The following is a 16625-nucleotide window of genomic DNA, read 5'->3' on the forward strand; positions in this document are numbered from 1 at the left end:
ATTAGAACATGAGAACATAGAACATAAGAAATAGGAGCAGGAGTAGGCCATTTGGCCCCTTGAGCCTCTCCACCATTCAGTAAGATCATGGCTGATCATTACAATCAATTGGATGTAAAGCAGCTTGGGATGTTCTGAGGATGGGGCTATATAAATGCAAGTTCTTCCTTTCCTTACAACTAGAATGGGCACTCCTCAGGAACCTGGCCCTCAATATCTGACCAGTGCTCATGCACTTGTGGGTGAATTTGAAATGGGTGGTTGAAGGGAGATGGGTTGTTCAGAACCCTGGTTCGCTTCTAACTGCTTCATGGGTTCAGTGACCTGACTGCTGCAACGATTGGCATCCATTCTGAAAGTTCCTAATCGCCCACTCACTGTGTTATATTAGACTGGATTAAGGCTTCTGACCAGCTCTACTTTCTCTCTCTAAACTTGATCTGGTCCAATGTGCTTCCCAACCATTTTCTCTTTACTACCCAGGGCAATTTTGAGAAAATTCAGACACTTTTGTTTCATTGAAAAAAACTTTATTAATTGTACATTTTGTTGGTGAAAGTAAAGTGAGCCTAACCAGTTGGCTCATGATGTGTGCTGAACAGATGCATCTTTGCACCGACAACTGGAGCCCCAGCCGTGGGTGGTGGCACACAATTTCAAGCTTATAGTTCCCCATGCAGTGTCTGATCTTAGTTGTATTACCAAATGCAGTCACCCACATTTCCACAATACTGGAAAATTGGATAAAGAGTAAGCCCCTGCCTGCGTAGTACTCGGCAACCTTCTAGCAACCAGCCATAGGCTGACATTTTTGGATGCCTGGGAGAATTTTGTTTGTCAACTCAGTCAGCAACAATATGAGGCTTAGGTGGTTGAAAAAGCAGAAAGGAAGAAAATAAGTGCCTTATTAAAAGTTCTATCAATTAGCACTGAGATATTGAAGATTTTTAATCCACTATAGGTTACGAGGAATTATTTTGTAGATATATGTCTAACGTTAAGCACTGGGGCTTCCAATGCCGTAAAAGTGGGCCAGGGCATGAGCACTTTGTAACAAGTTTTATTTTGTTCCATTCTTGAGTTGGTAGTGGTTTTTGATGTGCTGGTCGCCTCCAAGGTTTATGCTGATCTCATGTCATTCGTGAAGAGGAATAATAATTGAGAGATCTAATAGGGAAAATGGATGTCTAGCTTAAACTTTAAAGAGCAGCGTTTACTTCTAGATTTGACCAGTGAAGACCCTTTTTTGTGGGGAAAAAAAAGTTACCTGCTTTTCATCAATTTGTATGCTGGTTGCATCTCTTATTGCTTCAGTTTACTTCCAAAATCCCACTATTTTGAAATAAGCATTCTTTAAAACAAGGATATGTAGAGAATACTTTAAAAAATAAAACCTGAGTCAGTGTGATAAAAACAGTACCTGCCACTCGTGTAGTGACTGAATTTATCCAGTGACTAGCTGAGCCACTGCAGACCTGGACTGACGCAGGTTTGATCCTTGGTCTCTGCAGAGGTAGCTGATTTGTAGTGAGATGTAATAATGAACCTTCGTGTTCCTGGAAGAACTGTCCATGGCTCCCATTTCCGATTGTAATCTAGCAACACGTATTCAAACACACATACAAAACCAAAATATAGTAGATGCTGGAAATCTGAAATACAAACAGAAAATGCAGGTCGAGCATCATCTGAGGAGAGAGAAAGAGAGTTAAAGTCTCAGGTCAATGACCTGTCATCAGAACTGGAAAAAGTTAGAGATGTAACAGGTTTTAAGCAAGTACAGAGGCAGGGAAATGGGGGAGGGGAGGAGAGGAAAGAACGAAAGGGAAGGTCTGTGATAGGGTGGAAGGCAGGAAAGATTAAGTGACAAAAGGATGATTGTGTAAGGCAAAAGGGGATGGTAATGGAACAAGTAAAGGAACAAATAATAAGTCTAGAGGAGGTGTAAATGAAAATAGCAGAATCATTACCAACAGCAGCTCTCCCTCTCCGCCATATCTGTTCTGACAACGCCACCTTCCATACTAGTGCTTTCAATATGTCTTCCTTTTTCCTCAACATAGGATTCCCCTCCACCGCAGTTGACTGTGTCCGTCCTATTTCCCGCACTACTGCCCCCCCCCCCCACCCAATCCAGAACCACAATATAGGGTTCCCTTTGTCCTCACCTTCCACCCGTTCAGTTTCCACATTCCACATTCAACACATCATCCTCCACCATTTCCTTCACCTCCACCAAGCACATCTTCCTCTCCCTTTTTAGGAACCGTTCCCTCCGTGACACCCTGGTCCACTCCTAAATCACCCCCAACAACCCCTCCCCTTCCCACAACACCTTCCCACGCAAGCACCGGAGAAGCAACAGCTGCCCTTTTACCTCCTCTCTTTCTCCCGTCCAGGGCATCAAACACCCCTTCCAGGTGAAACAGCGATTTAGTTTTTGCAATTTAGGATACTGTATTCACTGCTCACAATGCGGTGGTCTCTACATTGGGGAGACCAACCGCAGATTGGGTGATGGCTTTTTTGAATTCCCCTTTTCACTCTGCAAGCATGACCCTGAGATTCTAGTCGCCCGTCATTTTAAGTCTCCGCCCCACTCCCACTCTGACCTCTCTGTCCTCGGCCTCTTACACTGTTCCAATGAATGCCAACATAAGCTCGAGGAACAACACCTCATCTTTCGATTAGGCACTTTACAGCCTTCTAGACTCAACATCGAATTCAACAATATCAGATCATAACCACTTCCCCCATTTTTTCAGACAGCAGATGTTGGTAATGATTCAGCTATTCCCATTTATACCTCCTTTAGACCCATCTTTTGTTTCTCAACTTGTCCCATTACCATCTACTTTTGCCTTGCACAACATCATCCCTTTTGTCATTTAATCTCTCCTGCCTTTCACCCTATCACAGACCTTCATTTTTTTTCTTTGCTCTCCTCCCTCCTTTCACTGCCCCTACACTTGCTTAAAACCCGTTGCATCTCTAACCTTTTCCAGTTATGGTGAAAGGTCATCAACCTGAAATGTTAATTTTGTTTCTCTCTCCACAGATGCTGCCTGACCTGCTGAGTATTTCCAGCATTTTCTGTTTTTATAACCCATATTCAAAGTTTATATCTGTGCATATTGGGCGAAAACAGGATTAGGCAGGGCAACTAGCCTGCTGACCCTCACTGAAGTTCATAAATGAATAATGACCAGTTGGGCAAGATAGCGAAGGGCAGCTAGCATCCGTGGAACTTTATTCCAGCAAGGACTTGATGCCTTCAGGAGAAGAGGGAAAGGTGAGAAAATTAGCAAGAGTGGAAACAAAAGATTGCAATACTCCCCAAGACCTCATTGTCCATCCAGATTGATCTCCTAAATGAACAAATATGTTTTGAAAAACTTCACCAGAGTTGCCTACTTCAACTAACACTCAAGTCATCGAGGCTGATTTCCTGTTTCTAGACAGTGATAGAAAATTAGAAATCCAGACGTACAGGTGTTAACTTTTGGGTAATGTATATTTTTGAAACTAGTTTTAATAAAAACCTTCCCTCAATCATGGGTCCAGTATGGTCTGTAATTTTACATGGAAAAATCTCTCCTACTCTGTAATATCAACATTTATTTTAAGTTTATTTTTCCACTTTCTTTTTTCTAGGCATATAATCTTACTGAAAAAAGCAATACCAGTGCATCAAGATCTGATGTTAAGCGGGCAGGACCCATTATTGTGCCTACAGCAGGAGAAGAACTGTCTTCAAAAAGTAATGTGATTAAAGCTACTGTTAAAGAAAATAATACTCCAGAAAGCCAGCGGATTCTACCTAATGTTTATCAAGGAGCTGGGCCGGACCATAAACTACCAACACATATAGATCTGCAGAACAAAGAGAGTAAAAATAGTGTTAACTCTCTGTATTCTAAACAAAATAGACATACATCTACACAATGCCTGAACAATGAGATTGCAAAAGGCTTGGACAGTATGTCCTTGCACTGTAATAATACTTCTGACAATGTTAAGTGTTGGAAGTCTGGATGTGTGAGTGAAAGTGAGAATAAGCCCAGCTTTTTGACACTGGGGGAAACCTGCAGCAAAACTTGTCAGCAGCTCTCTGGTTGTGGAAAGTCTTTATTTGTTTCATCATTTGGTCAGCCTCCATCTTGGCAACAGGTTGGTACCCAGCTAGGTCAATTGTGCTGTTCTGGCATTGACACTGATGCAGAGGATGAGTCCTCTTTAAGTTCTGAAGAGCCAGGATTTTCTGAGTTACCGGAGCCAGGGGTCTTGCAATCACTTCATGACTCTGACCTATATGTTGAAATTGTTAAAAAGACTAAATCTGTTCCCGAATACAGTGAAGTGGCTTATCCTGATTATTTTGGCCATATTGCACCTCCATTCAAGGAACTTCTCGTAGAAAGACCCTACGGTGTACAAAGGTGAGCGAGCATGTAGGTGATGTGCTATCTCAAAAAAAAAATGAAATTGAGAAACTTAATTGAAAGGCCAAGGCACTGACTGGATTGAGAAAATTGCAAAAGAAGATAAATTGCAAAGTCTTGGTTCGGTAATGCAAAGCTTGGATTTCTTAAGCCTTTAGATTGTAAGAAGAAGGGACGAAGGGATTGAAAGGCAAAACGTTTCACAATTTAACTAATCACATGTAAAGTTATACCTTGCTAGATTTTTGTGGGCATATCTGATGTATATTTTAGCATTAAACTGGAAAAATAGAAATTATTTTGTTATCTTATTGTGCCATCTTAAAAGATAGTTTAAGATGTTAAAATACGCTAAAGTTTCTTCTGTAGATACTGCAACCATAAAATAAAGAAAATAAATAAACCATGTTATAATGTTATAATTTTACACTACCATAGGAAGAAAAAAGCTTTTGTGTGTTAGATTTGTTAAATTTATTAGCTGTAATGCTTAGAGGTGTTGAGAACAAAACTTATCACAAATCTTGCTTTTTTTGCTTCAAAGAAAATTGCAACCAAACCCTGTCTTATTCGTAATTGTATTTCATTGTTAAACCTCATAATATAATGGGATGAGTGGCAAGATTTTTTTTTAAATCATCATTTCTATAGAATCATAGAATAGTGCAGCACAGAAGCAAGCCATTTGACCCATCGAGTCTGCACTAACACTTTCGAAGAGAAATCCAGTTACTCCCATTCCCCTGCTTTTTCTCCATATCCCTGCAATTTTTTGTTCAAGTATGTATCCAATTCCCTTTTGAAGGCTACTATTGATTATGCATTCCAAATCCTAACCACTTATTGCCTAAAAAAGATTTTCCTCATGTCGCCTCTGGTTCTTTTGCCAATCACCTTAAATCTGTGCCCTCTCGTTATCGATCCTTCAGCCATTGGAAACAGTTTCTCTTTATTTACTCTAGCTAAATCCTTCATGAAATGTTCATAGCATTGCCCCAAAGCAGCGGGGACAGCAGAAGCAGTTCTACAAAAAAGTTAATGCCGGGGCACTTAGAGACCCAGCTAAGAGAACCCTATACAGCCAATCTTGCGTGCCTTGATGACCCTGAGATGCTGAATCCCCTATAGCGCTTGGTCTGCCCTCCAGGCCTCTTTAACCAGTGCCTGTGAAGAGACACTTCGTCACTCAACCAGAAAACATCAGGACTGGTTTGATGAAAATGATCAGAAGATCGAAGAACTAATAGATCGCAAGCGCAAAGCATTTCTGAGCCTCAAGCAACAGCCCAACGCGGGAGCTGCAAAACAACATTACAGATGGCTCAAGGCTCAGGTCCAACAAAAAACTCGGGACCTAAAGAACAAGTGGTGGATGGAGAAAGTACAGGAGATACAACAACTGGTCGACAACCATGATATGCGAGGATTCTTCGCTGCAGTCAAGGCCACCTACGGTCCAAACTCCCAAGGCCAAACCCCACTCTTGGTCAAGAACGGGGAAACACTCAAGGACACAGAGGCTGTCAGGGCCCGATGGAAGGAGCACTTTGAAGATCTCCCCAATCGAGACTCTGCCTTTGACTCGAGTGCTCTCGATTCCATCCCGCATCAACTCGGTGAAACTCCAACGTTGCACAAGGTAGGCAAAGCCATAAAACAGCTTAAGAATAACAAGGCTACAGGTGCGGATGGAATCCCTGCTGAGGCGCTAAAATATGGCGGAGAGGCGCTGTTGGCGCAGATACATGACCTCATCTCTCTCATCTGGAGGGAGAAGAGCATGCCGGGAGATTTGAGAGATGCAGTGATTGTGACCATTTTTAAAAAAGGTGGACAAGTCCGACTGCGGCAACTATAAGGGAATCTCCCTGCTTTCAGCCACTGGGAAAGTTGTCGCTCAAGTTCCCCTCAATCGTCTTCTCCCTGTGGCTGAGGAGCTCCTCCCGGAATCACAATGCGATTTCGTCCCCTACGGGGCACAACAGACATGATCTTTGTAGCGCGCCAGTTGCAGGAAAAATGCAGGGAGCAGCACCAGCCCTTATACATGGTCTTTTTCGATCTTACAAAGGCCTTTGACACTGTCAACCGTGAGGGTCTATGGAGCGTCCTCCTCTGTTTCAGATGCCCCCAAAAGTTTGTCAACATCTTTCGCCTGATTCACGATGACATGCAGGTCGTGATCCTTACCAACGGATCCATTACAGACCTAGTCCACATCCGGACCGGGGTCAAACAGGGCTGCGTTATCGCTCCAACTCTCTTCTCAATCTTCCTCACTGCCATGCTCCACCTCACAATCAACAAGCTCCCCGCTGGAGTGGAATTAAACTACAGAACCAGTGGGAAACTGTTTAACCCACGCCGCCTCCAGGCCAGGTCCAAGATCACCCCAACCTCTGTTGTTGAGTTGCAGTATGTGGACGACGTCTGCGTCTGTGCACATTCAGAGGCTGAACACCAGGATATAGTCAATGAATTCACTGAGGCATATGAAAGCATGGACCTTACGCTTAACATCTGTAAGACAAAGGTCCTCCACCAGCCTGTCACCGCCGCACAGCACTGCCCTCCAATCATCAAGATCCACGGCGCAGCCCTGGACAACGTGGACCATTTCCCATATCTTGGGAGCCTCTTATCAACAAAAGCAGACATTGATGCGGAAATTCAGCATCGTCTCCAGTGCGCCAGCGCAGCCTTCGGCCGTTTGAGGAAAAGAGTGTTGAAAGACTAGGCCCTCAAATCTACCACCAAACTCATGGTCTACAGGGCTGTAGTAATACCCGCCCTCCTGTATGGATCTGAGGCATGGACGATGTACAGTAGACACCTCAAGTTACTGGAGATATATCACCAACGATGTCTCCGCAAGATCCTGCAAATCCCCTGGGAGGACAGGCATACCAACATCAGTGTCCTCGACCAGGCTGACATCCCAGTATTGAAGCACTGACCACACTCGATCAGCTTCACTGGGCAGGCCACATAGTACACATGCCAGATACGAGACTCCCTAAGCAAATGCTTTATGTGGAGTTCCTTCATGGTAAATGAGCCAAAGGAGGACAGCGGAAACGTTATAAGGACATCCTCAAAGCATCCCTGGTAAAGTGCGACATCACCACTGACACCTGGGGGACTCTGGCCGCCAACCGCCTGAGGTGGAGAAAGTCCATGCGGGAGGGTGTTGAGCTCTTCGAGTCTCAACGGAAAGAGCACGAAGAGGCCAAGCGCAGACAGCGGAAGGAGCGCGCAGCAAACCAGCCCCACCGACCCCTTCCCTCGACGAATGTCTATCCCACCTGTAACAGGGTCTGTGGCTCTCGTTTCGGACTGTTCAGCCATCAAAGAACTCACTTTGGGAGTGGAAGCAAGTCCTCCTCGATTCCGAGGGACTGCCTATGATGATGATGATGATAGCATGAAATTGCAATGCAGAATCCACCAAGAAAATCTTAATTCATTTTTTAAAGTTGTTTGATTTTTTAAATAATTGTTATGAGCTGGTTTAACTATTTGTGTAAACTGTAGGGAAGGGTTCTAATATATTAACTAGTTAAGATATGTTTAAACGCCAAATCAAATCAATAAATTTGATCTGTGAATTGTTTAAAAACATTTTGGCAGATACTCTTTTTGTAATACTTTACTTAATCTGTTTGGGTTTTATTTTAAACTATGAATAGCCAGTTTAATGTTAGCACGATGCTATCTTTAAAAACAATATGTTGCATCATTCTTCACTACATTTATATGCAAAGCAATGGAATGTTATTTTTTTCTACCACAGAACAAAAATATTTCAAGATATTGAAAGACTGATCCATGCAAATGACATTATTGACAAAATTGTATATGATCTTGATTTTCTGAGGTGAGTTAATAAAAGTGCCAATTTTTAGTTTCATAATTTAATGTTCACCTATGATGTTACTAAATGTGTGTATTCAATGCTTTTTTATCCCCCTCATTTAGCTATCCGGTATCTGAAGATGGAGAAACACTGAGGTTCAATTCGCAATTTGAATCTGGAAACCTTCGAAAAGCAATTCAGATCAGAAAGTAAGTTTGATGAGATCTTTTTTTGGAAGAACATATCCTATCGTTTGAATTAGCTGGAACATTCCTAAAATGTTGCATAATTTATTGTACCTTCCATTTTAACTGGATTAGAAATGGTCCAGTTTATTGATGCCAATTAACATCAGAGATGATTGACTTACTGTTTATGACCACTATTGGAAGGTACTTTAAGGCCTTCCCCTGAGCCCCCTCCAAGCCTTGGAATTGGGCATTGATTCGCTACGGCACTGTAATTTGAGCGGAGGTCTCCATTTATGATGCCAGCAGTCAAGTCTTACAGTTGCTTGTTTATCCAGTAATTTCATCCCTGTCTGGAGTAAAAATAAAACTGGGAAGGTGGCTCAACCATGGCTGACAAGGGAAATTAAGGATAGTGTTAAATCCAAGGAAGAGGCATATAAATTGGCCAGTAAAAGCAGCAAACCTGAGGACTAGGAGAAATTTAGAATTCAGCAGAGGAGGAAAAAGGGTTTAATTAAGAGGGGGGAAATAGAGTAGGAGAAGAAGCTTGCTGGGAACATAAAAACTGACTGCAAAAGCTTCTATAGATATGTGAAGAGAAAAAGATTAGTGAAGGCAAACGTAGGTCCCTTGCAGTCAGATTCAGGTGAATTTATAATGGGGAACAGAGAAATGGCAGACCAATTGAACAAATACTTTGGTTCTGTCTTCACGAAGGAAAACACAAATAACCTTCCAGAAGTACTAGGGGACCGAGGGTCTAGTGAGAAGGAGGAACTGAGGGATATCCTTATTAGGCAGGAAATTGTGTTGGGGAAATTAATGGGATTGAAGGCCGATAAATCCCCGGGGCCTGATAGTCTGCATCCCAGAGTACTTAAGGAAGTGGCCCTAGAAATAGTGGATGCATTGGTGATCATTTTCCAACAGTCTATCGACTCTGGATCAGTTCCTATGGACTGGAGGGTAGCTAATGTAACACCACTTTTAAAAAAAGGAGGGAGAGAGAAAGCGGGTAATTATAGACCGGGTAACCTGACATCAGTGGTGGGGAAAATGTTGGAATCAATTATAAAGGATGAAATAGCAGCGCATTTGGAAAGCAGTGACCGGATCGGTCCAAGTCAGCATGGATTTATGAAAGGGAAATCATGCTTGACAAATCTTCTGGAATTTTTTGAGGATGTAACTAGTAGAGTGGACAAGGGAGAACCAGTAGATGTGGTGTATTTGGACTTTCAAAAGGCTTTTGACAAGGTCCCACACAAGAGACTGATGTGCAAAATCAAAGCACGTGGTTTTGGGGGTAATATACTGACGTGGATATAGAACTGGTTGGCAGACAGGAAGCAGAGAGTCAGGATAAATGGGTCCTTTTCAGAATGGCAGGCAGTGACTAGTGGAGTGCCGCAGGGTTCAGTGCTGTGGGACCCCAGCTCTTTACAATATACATCAATGATTTGGATGAAGGAATTGAGTGTAATATTTCCAAGTTTGCAGATGACACTAAACTGGGTGGCGGTGTGAGCTGTGAGGAGAATGCTAAGAGGCTGCAGGGTGACTTGGACAGGTTAGGTGAGTGGGCAAATGCATGGCAGATGCAGTATAATGTGGATAAATGTGAGGTTATCCACTTTGGTGGCAAAAACGCGAAGACAGAATATTATCTGAATGGTGGCAGATTAGGAAAAGGGGAGGTGCAATGAGACCTGGGTGTCATGGTTCATCAGTCATTGAAAGTTGGCATATAGGTACAGCAGGCAGTAAAGAAGGCAAATGGTATGTTGGCCTTCATAGCTAGAAGATTAAGTACAGGAGCAGGGAGGTCTTACTGCAGTTGTACAGGGCCTTGGTGAGGCCTCACCTGGAATATTGTGTTCAGTTTTGTTCTCCTTCTCGGAGGAAGGCCTTTCTTGCTATTGAGGGAGTGCAGTGAAGGTTCACCAGACTGATTCCCGGGCTGGCTGGACTGACATATGAGGAGAGACTGGATCAACAGGGCCTTTATACATTGGCGTTTAGAAGAATGAGAGGGGATCTCATAGAAACATAAAAGATTCTGACGGGACTGGACAGGTTAGATGCAGGAAGAATGTTCCCGATGTTGGGGAAGTCCAGAACCAGGGGACATAGTCTTAGGATAAGGGGTAGGCCATTTAGGACTGAGATGAGGAGAACCATCTTCACTCAGAGAGTTGTTAACCTGTGGAATTCCCTGCCGCAGAGAGTTGTTGATGCGAGTTCATTGGATATATTCAAGTGGGAGTTAGATATGGCCCTTACGGCTAAGGGGGATCAAGGGGTATGGAGAGAAAGCAGGAAAGGGGTACTGAGGTGAATGATCAGCCATGATCTTATTGAATGGTGGTGCAGGCTTGAAGGGCCGAATGACCTACTCCTGCACCTATTTTCTATGGTTTTATGTTTCCATGTAAAATTCATGATGTATTAAGTTATTGCTGTCAGAGCACATTCTATGAAATATCTATTAAAAACCTCCGTTATTGTGCACACATATTTACATCCATTAGGACTTTTTGCTTGCACTGTTTCCTCCCCACTTTTCTGTCCACATTATTTTGTCATACTTCAATTTTCTATTATACCGAACTTCAATTCAGTTCTGAGTCAGCTCTCCTGGTTAAGCCTCCAAGCTAGAAGGCACGGTGGTACTAATCCATTGATTATGTAATCAATTCCAGCTGCAGTGAGGGCAGGCTGTCATGGCCATTGCCCATTATTGCAACTGCTATTCTATTCTTCCTACCGTCTCCCCTCCATCCTGCCTATTGCCACCTGCCACCTTCCACCCCATTACCGCTGCCATTGCCACATCCATCACATTGCCACTGCTGCCATTTTCCCCGTTTGTTCTGATAATTTGGAGTTTCAGGGCTCGAGCTGCCTACTGCACCCCTCCATGGGCCTCAGGCTTTGAGTTGCCTGTCACCCATTCCCCCCCTCTCTCCGCTAGTCCAATCATAAGATAATTACAGATGGAAAAGGCTATTGGGGCCCATTTTTGCTCAACAATCCAAAAAGCTTAAGGTCCCTTATTGCAGCATCCGATTGTTTCTTAAATGACCCCAGGGTTTTCACCTCCCTTACTCCTATCTGGGAGTCTATCCCATGCATTGTCCACTCTATCTGAAGAAGAACTTCAGGATATCTGCCTTTTACTAATTTACTAATTTACTAAGTCTCTTTTTCCGACTTTCTCAATTAAGTTTAAACTGATATTTTAGATTTACCTTTTCCATTCATTCATTATTTTTTATATCTTTATAAGATCACCCCTCGTGCACCTTACAAGGCTCAAGTGCTTAAATTTATCAATTCTTCTCTCATAACTTAGACCACCAAAACTATGGATCAACCTTGTAGTTCTCCCCTGCATTGCCTCCACTGCTTCAATGTATTCATTGTGCCTCAGTGTCCAGAACCCGTCTAACCCGTGCACTAGGCAGGCTGGGTGTGACTTTGTCTGAATTATGCTCTACTGTTTTGACTCTTCGTTTAACATTCTGTGGCTTTGTTGATGGCTGCCGTGTATTGGTCGGACATATTGAGCATCAACTCTTCTAAGAATCCTAGGTCTCTTTCAACTTAATCTCTAGCTATTTCAACACCATTCATGTCATCTGTCTTTTTTCCTCTGTAGAGGATTTTATACTTGTCTGCATCTGTCATTATTCTGTCCACTTATTTGTACAACTCATTTTGTAACCTCTGAACTTCCTCCCTCAAACCTACTGTCCCTTCTAGATTGATGTCTTCTGCAAATTTGACCAGTTTGTATTGAGTTTCGGAATCCAAGTCCTCCTTGGTGTAAATAATAAATAATAGTGGTCTGAGCACAATCCCTGGCACAACCCACTCAGTACTTCACCCTCCCCTGACATTCCTCCTCAAACAAATACCTTCAGCCAATTTCTTATCCATTGTCAAGATCTCCCCTGAAACTTCACAACTTTGAGGATTTTTAATAGACTTTTATGTTAAACTTTGTCAAACACCTTATGAAAGTGTAGTTACATCACATTGTAGGGCTGTAGGGCTTTCTACAGTCCACCTGGGTTATCACTTACTCAAAGTCAAGGAGGTTGATCAAACTGGATTCCCTCACTTTTGAATCCTTGTTGTCTGTTTGCTAGGTTCTGATTGTAAAGATAATTCTGCTGTCTTCGTGCCAGTTTCTCCGCACTAAGTGAGGAACTGGCACTGATTTTTAAAGTGTGTACTGTGTACATGAAAAACAGTATAAGTACTTAAAAAAAAAAAAATTAAAAGCATGTTCGAAAGCTGAGTGCTTGGAATGGGAGCTATAGGCAGGTGGTTGGGGTAATGGGTGGAGACAGTGGGTGATGATGGGCAGGAGGCAATCAGACAAAATTCCCTGAAAATTTGTAGCTGACAGATACACCTGGTCTCATCTCTCCAGCTGCCCATCTCCCTTCTGACCTGCTATTCTGCAACCCACCTGCGACATTGATTTTCCAGCAGTATCTATTTTTAAATAATACAGGTTTTCCTAATCAGTCACTGCTGTGAAACCACTACCCACACCACTACTACAACCCCCACTGCACCTGCCCCCTTGATTGCATCCACAGTCCTGACACCCGCTCTCCCAAACCCTGAGACCCCCCCACCCGCCAACACCATTTTCTCCATTCCCAACCCTAACTCTTTCCTTCATGCCTGCAACCCATCCACCATTCTCTTTCATGATCACTGCTTAGCATCAAACTCTCTTGACCTCCGAACTGAATCATGCGATTCGAGCTTGAAAATATAAAAAGACTAGCATTTATATAGCGCCTTTCACAACCTCAGGACATCCCAAAGAAGTACTTTTGAAACGTAGTCACTGGAGTAATGTAGGAAATATCATTAGCATTGGCACAATGCGTTGTAATCAAAATGTAAGTTGACATTCAATCATCATAAATCAGTGGCTTTTATATTGTACATTTCATGATGTAATACAATGGGGGCTATTTTCACTTCGGTTTGGTTTGAGACAGATAGAAACATAGAAACATAGAAAATAGGTGCAGGAGTAGGCCATTCGGCCCTTCGAACCTGCACCGCCATTCAATAAGATCATGGCTGATCATTCCCTCAGTACCCCTATCCTGCTTTCTCTCCATACCCCTTGATCTCTTTAGCTGTAAGGGCTATATCTAACTCCCTCTTGAATATATCTAATGAACTGGCATCAACAGCTCTCTGCAGCAGGGAATTCCACAGTTTAACAACTCTCTGAGTGAAGATGTTTCTCCTCATCTCAGTCCTAAATGGCCTACCCCTTATCCTAAGACTATGTCCCCTGGTTCTGGACTTTCCCAACATCGGGAACATTCTTCCCACATCTAACCTGTCCAGTCCCGTCAGAATCTTATACGTTTCTATGAGATCCCCTCTCATCCTTCGAAACTTCAGTGAATAAAGGCCCAGTTGATCCAGTCTCTCTTCATATGTCAGTCCAGCCATCCCTGGAATCAGTCTGGTGAACCTTCGCTCCACTCCCTCAATAGCAAGAACGTCCTTTCTCAGATTAGGAGACCAAAATTGAACACACTATTCCAGGTGAGGCCTCACCAAGGCCCTGTACTACTACAGTAAGACCTCCCTGCTCCGATACTCAAATCCTCTCGCTATGAAGGCCAACATACCATTTGCCGCCTTCACCGCCTGCTGTACCTGCATGCTAACTTTCAATGACTGATGAACCATGACACCCAGGTCTCGTTGCACCTCCCCTTTTCCTAATCTACCATTCAGATAATATTCTGCCTTCATGTTTTTGCCCCCAAAATGGATAACCTCACATTTATCCACATTATACTGCATCTACCATGCATTTGCCCACTCACCGAACCAGTCCAAGTCACCCTGCAGCCTCTTCACGTCCTCCTCACAGCTCACACCGCCACCCAGTTTAGTATCATCTGCAAACTTGGAAATATTACACTCAATTCCTTCACCTGAATCATTAATGTATATTGTAAAGAGCAGAGCACTGAGCCCTGCGGCACTCCACTAGTCACTGCCTGCCATTCTGAAAAGGACCAATTTATCCCGACTCTCTGTCAGTACATTACCCCCAATACCTTGTGCTTTGATTTTGCACACCAATCTCTTGTGCAGGACCTAGTCAAAAAGCCTTTTGAAAGTCCAGATACACCACATCCACTGGTTCTCCCTTGTCCACTCTGCTAGTTACATCCTCAAAAAATTCCAGAAGATTCGTCAAGCATGATTTCCCTTTCATAAATCCATGCTGACTTGGACCGATCCTGTCACTGCTTTCCAAATGCGCTGCTATTTCATCCTTACTGATTGATTCCAACATTTTCCCCACCACTGATGTCAGGCTAACCGGTCTATAATTACCCACTTTCTCTCTCCCTCCCTTTTTAAAAAGTGGTGTTACATTAGCTACCCTCCAGTCCATAGGAACTGATCCAGAGTCGATAGACTGTTGGAAAATAATCACCACTGCATCCACTATTTCTTGGGCCACTTCCTTAAGTACTCTGGGATGCAGACTATCAGGCCCCGGGGATTTATTGGCCTTCAATCCCATCAATTTCCCTAACACAATTTCCTGCCTAATAAGGATATCCTTCAGTTCCTCCTCACTAGAACCTCGGTCCCCTAGTACTTCCGGAAGGTTATTTGTGTCTTCCCTCGTGAAGACAGAACTAAAGTATTTGTTCAATTGGTCTGCCATTTCTTTGTTCCCCATTATAAATTCACCTGAATCTGACTGCAAGGGACCTACGTTTGTCTTCACTAATCTTTTTTTCTTCACATATTTATAGAAGCGTTTGCAGTCAGTTTTTATGTTCCCTGCAAGCTTCCTCTCGTACTCTATTTTCCCCCTCGTAATTAAAGCCTTAGTCCTCCTCTGTTGAATTCTAAATTTCTCCCAGTCCTCAGGTTTGTTGCTTTTTCTAGGTTCCTTGGTTTTAACACTATCCTTAATTTCCCTTGGTGGAGTGATCACTCGTGCAACCTGCCCAAAGTCCTTGTCGTGAGATGTAAGCTTTTTTTCAGGGCCAGTGCTCATGGCCCGCTGGTTGGGACAGTGGGTATTCTAGCAGCTCCTATGTGAAGTTGAGTCAGTAGTTGTATCTTAAATGACTGGGGAGGCGCAGATGGGCGAGCAGCGGTCTGGAATTTTTTGCGGGACCAGGGGGAGCATTCGTGCTGGTCTAGAAAAATCTCATTTAAAAAGCTTACCTGAGCTGTTTTATGAAGTGTCTTGCGATACATCGCAGGTAAGCTTTTAAACAAGATTTTTCAAGAGGAATATATTTATTGTGTGTGGCATGCACATTGTGTTCACAAAACTTCCCAATCACATTTCTTTCTATGTTGATTTTTTATAATGGCGAAATGCCACAACAGCATTTACAATAAGCAATTATCGCAAAATTTATTCTTGGGTTGTGGTCATTGCTGGCGAGGCCAAAACTTTTGCCCATCCCTAACAGTCCTGAGAAGATGGTGTTGGGCCTTCTCTTACAGCACAGCACTTCTTGTGGTCATGGTGCTCACGTGAAGGTGTTATTGGTCCTGATCCCCACTCTGGCTGTGGAAAAAATATGAAGCGTGGCCCTACTTTGAAGCCCCTCCCCCCTTGGTTGAAAATGTATTTATCCCATCATCATTCTTGCCATGCACGCACTCTCCATCATCTGGCCTCACTTTCACCCCTGGTTGGCCCCCCTGCTCTGCTCTTGGCCAGCTCCTGGCTGCCATTAAATTAAAAAATATATATACATAAATAACATATCCTTGGCTTGGTCTTCTGGTTGTGCTTCAGGAATTTAATATACTAATTTAAATGTAATATTCTGTTTCTGACTCTGGTTTCGCTGCTGTTTGATTTTAAAACTTGTAAATAATGTTTACAAGACTTGGTCTTTCTTTACATTCTTTCAAGTTTCAAATTTAATTCCATTCTCACTATTACTGCTTCAACTTAACTCTGACCATATAATCTCCGTTCAATCTCCTAACTCTGGTGGTGCTGTTCAGTTTTGGCTTTCAGTGTTTTCATTCTGTCATAAGCCATCAGACCACATATTTTCACGTTTCTGTTCAGGAAGATGTTCCTGTTTA

The 16625-nt window shown here is 43.0% G+C and overlaps 1 protein-coding gene across 11 annotated transcripts in view; it reads left to right on the forward strand.

The window, feature by feature from the left end:
* The window catches only part of agtpbp1 (ATP/GTP binding carboxypeptidase 1), a 492848-nt gene that overhangs the window by 288078 nt on the left and 188145 nt on the right, over positions 1 to 16625 (forward strand). For all 11 annotated transcript variants that reach the window (XM_070882177.1, XM_070882142.1, XM_070882161.1 and 8 more), the window contains 3 exons: positions 3655 to 4439; positions 8236 to 8319; positions 8421 to 8507. In XM_070882177.1, coding sequence (XP_070738278.1) covers positions 3655 to 4439; positions 8236 to 8319; positions 8421 to 8507 — 956 coding nt within the window. The remainder of the gene's footprint in view (positions 1 to 3654; positions 4440 to 8235; positions 8320 to 8420; positions 8508 to 16625) is intronic.

The sequence above is a fragment of the Pristiophorus japonicus genome, chromosome 1, assembly GCF_044704955.1.
Source record: "Pristiophorus japonicus isolate sPriJap1 chromosome 1, sPriJap1.hap1, whole genome shotgun sequence".
Taxonomy (NCBI): Eukaryota; Metazoa; Chordata; class Chondrichthyes; family Pristiophoridae; genus Pristiophorus; species Pristiophorus japonicus.